This window comes from Somniosus microcephalus, chromosome 3 (assembly GCF_052327205.1).
Source record: "Somniosus microcephalus isolate GS21.2 chromosome 3, FLI_Smic_1.0, whole genome shotgun sequence".
Lineage (NCBI taxonomy): Eukaryota > Metazoa > Chordata > Chondrichthyes > Squaliformes > Somniosidae > Somniosus > Somniosus microcephalus.
Genome location: NC_140989.1, coordinates 207,598,580 through 207,611,139, shown reverse-complemented (window position 1 = coordinate 207,611,139; position 12,560 = coordinate 207,598,580). Strand labels below are relative to the sequence as shown.

General features: G+C 46.9%; 1 protein-coding gene across 1 annotated transcript in view; it reads right to left on the bottom strand.

Moving 5' to 3' along the window:
* LOC147121682 (putative voltage-dependent R-type calcium channel subunit alpha-1E) overlaps nt 1-12,560 on the bottom strand; it is a 1,254,166-nt gene that overhangs the window by 146,232 nt on the left and 1,095,374 nt on the right. Inside the window, exons 35-37 of the mRNA XM_085977984.1 lie at nt 10,469-10,610; nt 9,232-9,359; nt 5,611-5,707 (exon numbers count right to left, since the gene is read on the bottom strand). Coding sequence (XP_085834110.1) covers nt 5,611-5,707; nt 9,232-9,359; nt 10,469-10,610 — 367 coding nt within the window. The remainder of the gene's footprint in view (nt 1-5,610; nt 5,708-9,231; nt 9,360-10,468; nt 10,611-12,560) is intronic.

Genomic DNA, 12,560 nt, shown 5'->3' with positions numbered 1-12,560 from the left:
GGGGGGGAGAGGAGGCAGGGGGGGGAGAGGAGGCAGGGGGGGGAGAGGAGGCAGGGGGGGGAGAGGAGGCAGGGGGGGAGAGGAGGCAGGGGGGGGGAGAGGAGGCAGGGGGGGGGAGAGGAGGCAGGGGGGGGAGAGGAGGCAGGGGGGGGAGGAGGCAGGGGGGGGGAGAGGAGGCAGGGGGGGAGAGGAGGCGGGGGGGGAAGAGCGGGAGGCGGGGGGGAGAGCGGGAGGCAGGGGGGGGGGGAGAGCGGGGGGCGGCAGGGAGGGAGAGAGTGGGGGAGGCAGAGTGTGAGGGGGAGAGTGAGTGGGAGAGTGGGAGGCAGGGAGGGAGGGAGAGGCAGGGAGGGAGGGAGGGGCAGGGGGAGAGAGAGTGAGAGCTGTGTCGAAGCCTGGGTCTGTACATTGTCAATGGTAGGTTCATGGGAGACTCCCTAGGAAGATCGACCTATTGCTCACCTCTTGGCTGCAGCACCGTAGACCATATGATTACGGATTTGGACCCATCCTCTTTCAGAGCATTCACAGTCAAACCACAAACAACACTGGCAGACCACAGTCAAATTACTGTGTATCTTAAAAGGACAGAAACAACCAACACAGAAACACAACCCAGTAAGCTGTACAACATCAAAAAATCCTACAGATGGGCCAAAAACAGCACGGAAAAATACCAGAAAGCAATTAGCAATCAATCAACACCTTTCTGGAAAACATATACACTCACAATAAAGAAGGCGTAAACCGGGCAGTGAATAACCTAAATAATATTTTTGATAATTTGGCAACAATGTCAAACTTGAAAGTTCGCAAGATTAAACCCAAAACAAAAAACTATGAAAAATGGTTTGACCCAGATTGCCATAACATGAGGAAAAAACTCAGAAAAATATCAAACCAAAAACACAGACAGCCAGAAAACGAGGAATTACGCCTTATTTATTGTCAGGCGCTAACACAATACAAAAACGCACTCAGAACCAAAAAAGAGCAGTATATTAAAAATGCACTCGGCTCCATTGAGGAATCCATTGATTCCAATTGTTTCTGGGACAACTGGAATACATTACACAAAAAACAACACGACGAATTAGCCATTCAAAACGGAGACACATGGGAAAACCATTTTGAAAAATTATACCAGAAAAACACACTAAGCCCAGAGCAATACCAAATATGCAAAAAACTGGAAAAGCTCGAATTGGCCATAAAAGATAACCAAAACCCGCTAGACCCCATAATAACTGAAAAAGAGCTATTTGAAAAACTCAAGGACCTGCGACCAGGAGAAGCTTGCGGTGCAGATGGCATCCTAAGCGAGATGATTAAACACACTGACGATAAAATGAAATTGGCTATCCTAAAACTCTTCAACTTGGTTCTGAGTGTCGGTTACTTCCTTGATATCTGGAACAAAGGACTCATAACGCCCATATACAAAAGTGGAGACAAAGTTGACCCAAAATAACTATCGAGGCATCTGTAAACAGTAACCTGGGGAAGGTATTCTGTAGTATCATAAACAAAAGACTTATAAACTTCCTTGAGGAGCACAATGTCTTGAGTAAAAGCCAAATTGGATTCCTACCAAACTATAGAACATCAGATCATATCTTCACCCTACAGACCCTAATTGACAAACATGTTCATCAAAACAAAAGCACGACGGTCTATTCTTGAAACTTATTGAAAGTGGTGTAGGGGGAAAAACATATGATGTAATTAAATCAATGTATACAAACAATAAATGTGCAGTTAAAATTGGAGACAAACAAACAAAATACTTCCCACACCCGGCCTCACCCTATATGAATCAAAGGTTAAATTCCTCCTCTATGCAGATTACCTGGTTCTGCTGTCACCAACTAAGGCGGGCCTACAGCAGAACCTGGATCTGCTAGAGTCGTTCTGTCAGACCTGGGCCCTGACAATAAACCCCCAAAAAACCAAAGTCCTTGTGTTCCAGCAAAGATCCAGACATCAGAGACCCAGAATAAATTTCACACTAGAAACCACTAACTACACATACTTGGGCTTAAAAATCAGTTCTACAGGAAATTTTCATCTGGCTGTGAATGAACTGAAAGAGAAAGCAAGAAGGGCTTTCTATGCCATTAAAAAATCAATCCAAATAGAAATCCCAATTCGCATTTGGCTCAAAATTTTTAAATCAGTAATTGAACCAATTGCACTCTATGGCAGTGAGGTGTGGGGACCGCTAACACAACAAGAATTTGCAAAATGGGACAAACACCCAATTGAGATCCTACATGCAGAATTCTGTAAAAGTATCCTCCGGACTCAAAGGAAAACCGTAAACAATGCATGCAGGGCAGAACTAGGCCAATATCCATTAATAATTACTATCCAAAAAAGAGCCACCAAATTTTGGAAACACCTAAAAATGAGTAACCCCCACTGCTATCATTACGAAGCCCTGAAATGCCAAGAGAGGATCATAAAGAAGAATACCCTCAGTCAACTAGTCCTGGGACTCAGTGAAGTAACTACTAACAATAACCAGCCCCAGGACAGTGACATCGTAGCACAGAGAATTTGACCCAACACAATTGTCACTAAGCAAAAGTAAAAATACCTGTCCTATTGGGCAGAAACAACAAAAACCCAAAACAAACTCAATTGCTACTTGGCCCTAAACAGACAATACAACATGGCTGAATACCTGACCACGGTAAAAGATAGCAAATTGAGAAAAACCTTGACTATGTACAGACTTAGTGAGCATAGCCTGGCTATTGAAAAAGGCAGACACAGACAGACCTGGCTGACAAGAGAGGACAGGATATGCTCTCACTGCAGTCAGGGAGTGGTGGCGACAGAGATGCACTTCCTCACAGCTTGTGGAAAATATCAGGGCATAAGGGAGAATTTCTACCCAAAATTCACAAAAATATGCCCTGAATTCAGAAATTTGAATGACGACCAAAAACTCCCATACCTACTAGGGGAACAGAGAAATTGTGTAACCTTAGCGGCACATTATGTTACAGCTTGCCATAAACAGAGGGAGAACCATTAAATCTAAAAAGAGTATATACAAATTATATGAATGTATATTTATATACTCAGGGATATATCTGTTTATACACTGTATGGATAGATCTGCATTTGTGTTCAACCATAAATGTTTTTCGATGCTTTGGCAACATAAGATGTACCTTGTCATGCCAATAAAGCAATTTGAATTGAATTGAGAGATAGAGGTAGAGGCAGTGGAAGAGGGAGGGATTGTAAGGGAGAAAGGGAGGGAGAGAGAGCGCGAGAAGAGAGGGAGAGACAGGGAGAGAGGGAGGGAGAGACAGGGAGAGAGGGAGGGAGAGAGAGTGAGAGGCAGAGAGGTGGGAGAGGGAGAGACAGAGCGAGAGAGGGAGAAAGAGGGAGAGGCAGAGGGAGGGAGGAGGAGAGGCAGAGAGGGAGGGAGACATAGAGAGACAGGGGGAGAGAGACAGAGGGGGAGAGGCGGAGAGACAGAGGGAAAGAGAGGGAGAGGCAGAACGCTGGGATGGAAGAAGCAACAAACATTGGGCACTGTCCAGTAAATACTCCCAGGACCATCGTGGTGTACTCTACCTCTGTGACAGATGTCTAGCATCTATTTACCGTCCATTGACCTGTCCCAATTTTCCCTCCTCCTCTCCAGTTGCCTTTCGCCGCGACATCGTTTCACGGCCCTGATCGCTCGCCTGACCTCTGGCGCGTCCTTCAAGTGACCCTTCCTCCCGCGGGAGCCCGGACACGGAGTGTTAGCCCAACACGGTGGCAACCCGACCCAGCCCAAGCCTGGCCACACATGTTCCACCAGGCGTCACTGGACAGCAGCCAGGGGCAGATACCCTGGCCCACCCTGCCTCCTTTCCTGGCCAACAGGTACTGAGAACTGCTGGAATCGAGATCAGCTTCCTCAGCACAAACTGGGGACGGAATCCGGGACCTTCTGGCCTGCTTGGCATTAACCTGGAAGGCCCTCATTTGGAGCTAGTGTATTTTCCAGTCTTGTGATAAGCGGTGTGCCCTTGGTCTTGACATGAGGCACAATTGGAGTATTCAGGCCTTGTTCACACTGATAAAAATGGATCAATCAAATCACTAGAGATTAGCTGTACATGTCTCATGTCTTGAGGGGCAGAAATTCCTCCCCAAACGCGTGAGTACGGAAGGGGTACTCACGCGTCTGGCCGGAAGAAATGCCGGTTTTCAGCATGCACAGCGCATGCGCTGAAAACCAGCATTTCCTCTCCTCTCTAACCCAAGAGGTGAAGAGGCTAGCGCGTGTGCTGTAGGGGGCAGCGCGTGCGTCTTGGATTTCCTCTGTTTTGGGGGATTTGCACATGTGTAAAGGCCTCCGGTCTTTACGCTTGTAAAAAGCACACGTAAGTATTTATTTTTACAGGTAAGTTTTAGTGCAATTTAGAAAAAAAAATTCCACAGGTTTATTATTTTAAAGAATCTACAATAAGCTAAATTTAGTTTTAGACCCTTTTTATTAAAAAATTATTTTTTTCCAAAAAAAAAATTATTGTTTAAATTTTTTTTAAACTTATTTATACTTAATTTAATGATTGGGATGTTTTTTAAAATGTTATTTAAAGTTTAAGTAGTGTTTTGGGGTGCAGTACTTCTCATGAGTTTGACAGTTCTTACACTCAAACTTATGAATGAAGTTTCCCCTCCCCTGATTGGCTGAACAGTGCTCACCTGATCCCAGCCGGCACATCACACTAACTACGCCGCTGGGTCAGGTTAGCACAGCGCGCCGACATCAGAACCGGGCCACTGACAGGATATCCACTGCGGGCCAGGTTTCAGATGTCGCGCCGGGTAAGTGCACATCGACACCAAGTTCTGGGCAGATTTCATATAATTGCAATTGTGTTCTTGCACGCGGCAGAGGGAAAGAGGTAGACACAGATCTTCCAACCCATGCACTAGTTTACAGCATGAAACTGGCCTGGGGCAGCTTTAGGTGGTCATTTATTCTGTATTTTTCTGTGCACATCAAGGTGAGGAACGTTAGTGCTACGGAATAGAAGACTTTCAATCCAGGGCAGGTACAGCACGGGTTAGATACAGAGTAAAGCTCCCTCTACACTGTCCCATCAAACACTCCCAGGGCAGGTACAGCACGGGTTAGATACAGAGTAAAGCTCCCTCTACACTCTCCCATCAAACACTTGATGTGATGTTACTGTGCTGGCAGAGTGCTGGAGTGTCCCATCAAACACTCCCAGGGCAGGTACAGCACAGATTAGATACAGAGTAAAGCTCCCTCTACACTCTCCCATCAAACACTTGATGTGATGTTACTGTGTTGGCAGAGTGCTGGAGTGTTCTATTCCAAGCACTAACATACCTCATCCTGAAAAAAATAAAATTCACAGAAAAAAATAGGTAAAACGTGTAAGATCTGGATGCTGTTCTGGAAGACTAATAACAGAGAAATATGATAAAAAATATTTAATACTCGAACACTTAATTTTTTTGAAAATTGCCTATTAGTTTGAGAATTGCTTCTAACTGTCCAGAACACAAACACTGATAAATAGCCTTTCAGTCTCAGGCAGACGTGGTTTTTCTTTGTTTCTTTTCTACCTTGTAAGCAACTTTCGAAGGACATTTCTTCCCAAGACCCAGCGGTGGAGACATGAGAGTCAGCATTTGATACATGTCAGTGTAATGGATTCGGCCGCTTTGCATGGAGGGAGGGGGATGGCAAGCATGTCCAGGAGAAACAGAATAGGAAAGAGTTAATCACATCTATCTCAATCAGCAGAACAGTCCTTGTTCATAGAATCATAGAGCACAGGAGTCCGGTCAGCCCATCGTGCCTGTGCTGGCTTTTTGAACGAGCTATCCAATTTGTCCCACTCCCTGGCCCTGCAAATGTTTATTTTTCAAGTATTTATCCAATTCAATTTTGAAAGTTACTCTTGAACCTGTTTCCACCACCCTTGCAGTGCATTCCAGATCATCATAACTCGCTGCGTAAAAAAAATATTCTCCTCGTCTCCCCCTGGCTTTTTTGCCAATTATCTTAAGCTCTTTGTTTTTTTTCTATGCAAAGTTCAGCTGTTGCATAAATGCGGTGGTAGAATGTGATCAGATTCGGTGAAGTCCCATGGGATGATAGGGTTGCTGTTTAAATTCCCACCGGATGAACAGTACCCAGCACAGCATGACTCAGAAGGAGGCATGCACTCCATGCATCTGGACTATGCATTTTGCCCTCATTAAAGAAACAGTTTCTCTTATTCCGTTCTCTTTACATGGATCCGCACCTCCAATTTAATTTCTCAGCCCTGTCCAAATGTTGCAATATCATAGGGTCCATCCATCATTCAGCTCTCAACTCATACACGGAGAGTGAATTCTGTGTGGAACAAGTTCCTGACCTGCTGGAGTTGCCAGTGATGTGTTGAGCATTGCTGGTCCTTGGAAACCCTCCACCACAGGCTCTCCGCAATGCCGGAACCCCAGGCTGGCCAGTGTAGGCAGTGCGCGTGTATCACAGAATCACAGAAACCCCACAGTGCAGATAGAGGCCATTTCGGCCCATCGAGCCTGCACCGACACATATCCCACCCGATCCCCGTAACCCCTACACCAACACATATCCCACCCTATCCCCGCGTATTTAATCCCCCTAACACTAAGGGTCAATTTATCATAGCCAATCAACCTAACCCACACATCTTTGGACTGTGGGAGGAAACCGGAGCACCCGGAGAAAACCCACGCAAACACGGGGAGAATGTGCAAACTCCACACAGTCACCCGAGGCCGGATTCGAACCCGGGTCTCTGGCGCTGTGAGGCAACAGTGCTAACCACTATGCCACCGTGCTGCCCGTGTATGTATGTCAGTGTATGTATGTGTGTGTGTGTGTGAGAGTGAGAGTTTGTGTGTGTAAGTGTGTTTGTGTGTGTGTGGCTGAATGTGTGTGTTTGAGTATGCAAGTGTGTGTGTCTGAGAGTGTGTGTGTGCCTGAGAGTGTGTGTGTGCCTGTGAGTGCATGAGTGTGTCTGAATCTGTGTGTCTGAATCTGTGTGTGTGTGAGTGAGTGTGTCTGAGTGTGAGCTGAGAGCCTCCTTCAATAGAGAAAAACAGCAACATTCAGGAGAAACAGGCTGGCCTCCAGGAATAAAAAGTGGGCACATTTTGTGCCCCAAGCAGGCATGGCCCGGTGCCCCTGGCAGCCAAAGCAGGGCACTGGACGCAAGGCAAATACCCACCCACGTCAGGAGGTGGCTCCTGGGAGTGTTGAGATGGCCTCAGTCTGCAGATTAAATCTATTCAGAGAGCGAGGTGCAGTGTAAAGAGCGGACCGGCAGCAGCCAAGCCGAGATTCTGTCTCTTTACAGGAAGCCCGTCATTCCTCAGCCAGAGAGGGGCAACCACTGGCCGGTAAGTCAATATGAAGCAAACCTTCCAGGCCACCCTACAAGGGCACTTCCTCCCCAGTCCCAGAGGGGGCGCGATCGCACACACTATCGTGTACATGTCCTTATAGTGAATCCTTCCGCTACAAAGAAAGCACATTTGGTTAGACAATAACAACAGTCGGAGAGCACACAGTTACCATCGCTCAGCAAGAAGACAGTTCAGCACCACTTCCGCGGATGAAGACCAGAGGCTGGACCTGGTCTTCCTCTGCTTCAGGTCGTGCTGCCAATTGGCCAAATGCCAACGTGTCGTGGCCCGAGGCATTGATTGGCAGTAAAAAACAAACAGGTGGTTAAAGAGAACGAGAAGCATCTGTCACATGGACTGCAGGATATAACCAAGAGTTTATAATCCTTGTCTCTGCCATCCTTTAATCTCCTGACTGCAAGGTCCACAAGCTTTTACTTCCTGGAGAGCATTGAAGGATGGTCTATCGCAGCATTCATTGTGACTGTGAAAGCCCTCAAGGTAAGCTACAGACCATTTGTTTTAATACAGGACATACAGTCCTGCAATAGCTGCTGGGAGAAGAAGTTTCCATAGCATTGTCTTGCTTTCTCTCACCCTCCAGTGGCACGCTTGGAGTGTTTACCATACTCTTGCCTCAAGTTTAGCACAGAATAACTGTGAGTGATTGTCACATCTGATGATGAGTTATCTCGATCTCAATGTCTAGTATAAACTGGGTAAAAGGGAGCAATTCACTCGCTTCCAGTACAGTATGCCTGATGTGTGTCTGTCTCAGTATCAGCTCCTGTACAGTATGTACTGGGTAGAATCAAGTTCATACCAAAGATAAACTTTCATATCTGGCACAAAATTAACATTAATGGATCAGACCTGCTGGTAGATCACTGGTATTTTCGAACTCAAAGGCACCAGTCAAAGTACAGATGAATCCCTCAGAGAGGTGACTGAGAGATGCCAGTCAGTGTACAGGCATCTCCCTGAGAGAGGGGCTGAGAGACAGCAGTGAGTGTACAGATAACTCCCTGAGGGAGAATGACTGCGACACACCAGTCAGTGTACAGATATCTTCCTGAGGGAGAGGCTCTGAGAGACACCAGTCAGTATGCAGATATTTCCCTCAGGAAGAGGGACTGAGACACACCAGTCAGTGTATAGCTATCTCCCTGAGGGAGAGGGACTGAGACACCAGTCAGTATACAGATATTTCCCTGAGGGAGAGGAACTGAGCGACTTCAGTCAGTATACAGATAACTCCCTGAGAGAGGGACTGAGAGACCCCACTCAGTGTACAGATATCTCCTTGAGGGAGGGGGGACTGAGAGACCCCAGTCAGTGTACAGATATCTCCTTGAGGGAGAGGGACTGAGAGACCCAGTCAGTGTACAGGTATCTCCCTGAGGGAGAGGGATAGAGAGACCCAGTCAGTGTACAGGTATCTCCCTGAGGGAGAGGGATAGAGAGACCCAGTCAGTGTACAGGTATCTCCCTGAGGGAGAGGGGACTGCGAGACCCCAGTCAGTGTACAGATTCCTTTGTGTCCGATGAATCAGTTGCCCCTTTATATAGAGACTTTAGGCTAAATTCCACACCGTGGTGTGATGCAGGGGCCAGGTGTCAGGCAATCGAGGCAGTAGGCCTCTTGTCCTCTCAGTGTGTGGCTTTCCTTTTCTATCTCGTGAAGAATATTTGCCTCATTGCTTGGATCAGGTGAACCGCAGCATCCCATAATATTGCAGCTCCGTACTTCTGGAGAATAAATAGCTTGTAAGCAGTTCCCCTGTCCAGGGCTGGGGCACCTACCAAGCAGCCCGATCATACTCAGCCCAGGCCCGCACAAACTCATCCAGGTGGTGTGGGCCTAGGATGGACGAATCCCGTGTCAGGTACTCAAAGTTATCCATGATGACCGCCACAAACAGGTTCAGCATCTGAAAGAAAATGGAAACCCACTTTCAGAAACCACAGCAGAGTCATCTCAAGCTAAACACCTGCTGCTTGTCCTCAGGGCTATCAACAAACAGCAAGAGCAGCAACGCACCCTGGCCCAGTGTGACGGGGGCACACCTGACACCACCTTCCTCAGGGCTATCAACAAACAGCAAGAGCAGCAACGCACCCTGGCCCAGTGTGACGGGGGCACACCTGACACCACCTCTTGACCCACTGTAGTCCTCAACGGCTGGGAGCCTTCAGAGCCCCTTCAGGGTGCTCTGCACCAAATCAAGCTCAGGAGAGGAGGCAGTGTAGCTGCAATGGTAGTGTGTACAGGGGCACTGGTTTGGCCCCAGCTAGTAGATAGTGTACAACTCTTGTCACAGTACTGCAGTGGGACTGCAGCTCTGCCCTGCTCAGGTACAGACAGAGCAAGTAAGCCGGCATCAGAGATTAGGGGACGGTGGTTTGAGGGGGCACAAACAAAATAAAGACTTGCATTTCTATAGCACCTTTCACGACCTCCGGACCTCTCCAAGCGCCTTACAGCCAATGAGGTACCTTTGAAGTGTAGTCACTGTTGCAATGCAGGAAACGCAGCAGCCAAATTTTGCACAGCAAGCTCCCGCAAACAGCAATGCGATAATGATCAGATAATCTGTTTTTAATAATGTTGGTTGAGGGATAATTATTGGCCAAGACACAAGGGACAATTCCCCTGCTCTTCTTTGAAATAGTGCTATGGGATCTTTTACGTCTACCTGAGGGAGATGGTTTAACATCTCACCGAAAGACAGCATCTCCAACAGTGCAGCAGTCCCTCAGTACTGCACTGGAGTGTCAGCCTAGATTTTGCGCTCAAGTCTCGAGTGGGACTTGAACCCATGACCTTCTGACTCAAAGGCAAGAGTGCTACCCACTGAGCCACCTGAAGAAAGCTGAAGAAAGGCAGGATCGGGGAGACATGAGTGAGGGTATCAAGAATTTGAATGTGCGTGGAAAGGGGCTTGGCTGGGTAGAGAAGAATTCTATTGTTTAAAAATGACCGAACTCTTGCATCGAGCACTTCCCGGTGACATCTGAAGGTTCCAAAATTGTCACTTACGAGGAACGAGCAGAGGAATATGAAGGAAACGAAGTAGAAATAAGCAAAATCGGTGCCACAGCTGGGCTGACTGGTACCCTCGCATTTCTTCTCACTCAGGCAGGCCAGCATGATCTCCTGCCACGACTCCCCCGTTGCACTCCTGCAGCAAGCACACAGCCTCCGTCAGTATGGGGAGAAACACAGGGCACTGAGGCAAGACACGGGTACTTGGGGAAAACACTGGGTATTGGCAAAACCACTGGGTATTGGGGAAGGTACTGGGTAAAACACTGGGTATTGGGGAAACAACACTGGGTATTGGGGAAATCACTGGGTATTGGGGAAATCACTGGGTGTTGGGGAAAACACTGGGTATTGGAGAAAAAACTAGGTATTGGGGAAAGACTGGAATTGTGGAAAAATCACTGGGTATTGGGGAAAAACTGGATATTGGGGAAAGTCACTGGCTATTGGAGAAAGCACTGGGTATTGGGGAAAAAACTGGGTATTGGGGAATTTACTGGGTATTGGAGACAACACTGGGTGTTGGGGAAAACATTGGGTGTTGGGGAAAACATTGGGTGTTGGGGGAAACACTGGGTATTGGGTAAAACAATGGGTATTGGGGAACAACACTGGGTATTGGGGAACTACACTGTATTGGGGAAAACACTGGGTAATGGAGAAAAAACTAGAAATTGGGGAAAGACACTGGAATTGTGGGAAAAAAAACACTGGGTATTGGGGAAAACTGGATATTGGGGAAAAACACTGGGTATTGGAGAAAGCACTGAGTATTGGGAAAAAACACTGGGTGTTGGGGTAAACATTGGGTATTGGAGAAACACTGGGTAATGGGGACACACAAGGTATTGGGGAAAAGTACTGGGTACTGGGGGAAAACACTGGGTATTGAGGAAAACACTGGGTATTGGGGAAAACTTTGGTTATTGGGGAAACCACTGGTACTGGGGAAAATACTGAATATTGGGGAAACAACCCTGGTATTGGGGAATACACTGGTTATTGTTAAAAGCACTGGGCATTGGGGAAAACACTGGTTTTGGGAAAAATCAATGGGTATTGGGGAAAACACTGGGTTAATGGGGAAACAATGGGTATTGGGGAAATACTGGGTATTGGAGAAACACACTGGGTATTGGGGACAACACTGGCTATTGCAGAAAAGTACTTTTTTGAGGACAGCACTGGATATTGGGGGAAAAGACTGGTTAATGGGGAAAACACTGGGTATTGGGGAAAAACACTGGGTATTGGGGAAAAACACTGGGTATTGGGGAAAACTGGATATTGGGGAAAATCACTGGCTATTGGAGAAAGCACTGGGTATTGGGGAAAAAACTGGGTATTGGGGAATTTACTGGGTATTGGAGACAACACTGGGTGTTGGGGAAAACATTGGGTGTTGGGGAAAACATTGGGTGTTGGGGAAAACACTGGGTATTGGGTAAAACAATGGGTATTGGGGAACAACACTGGGTATTGGGGAACTACACTGTATTGGGGAAAACACTGGGTAATGGAGAAAAAACTAGAAATTGGGGAAAGACACTGGAATTGTGGGAAAAAAACTGGGTATTGGGGAAAACTGGATATTGGGGAAAAACGCTGGGTATTGGAGAAAGCACTGAGTATTGGGAAAAAAACACTGGGTATTGGGGTAAACATTGGGTATTGGAGAAAAGGCCAAGTATTGGGGAATACACTGGTTATTGGGAAAAGCACTGGGCATTGGGGAAAACACTGGGTTAATGGGGAAACAATGGGTATTAGGGAAACACTGGGTAAACGGGAAAACACTAGGTATTGGAGAACATGCTGATTATTGGGGAAAACACAGGTTTTGGGAAAAATCACTGGGAATTGGGGAAAACACTGGGTTAATGGGGAAGTAATGGGGAAAACAGTGGGTATTGGAGCAACACTGGTTATTGCAGAAAAACATTGGTTATTGAGTACAATACTGGGTATTGGGGAAAAATACTGGGTATTGGGGAAAACACTGGGTATTGGGGAAAAACAATGCTTATTGGAGAAAAATACTGTGTTTTGGGGGAAAAAAACTGGGTATTGGGGAAAAACACTGGGT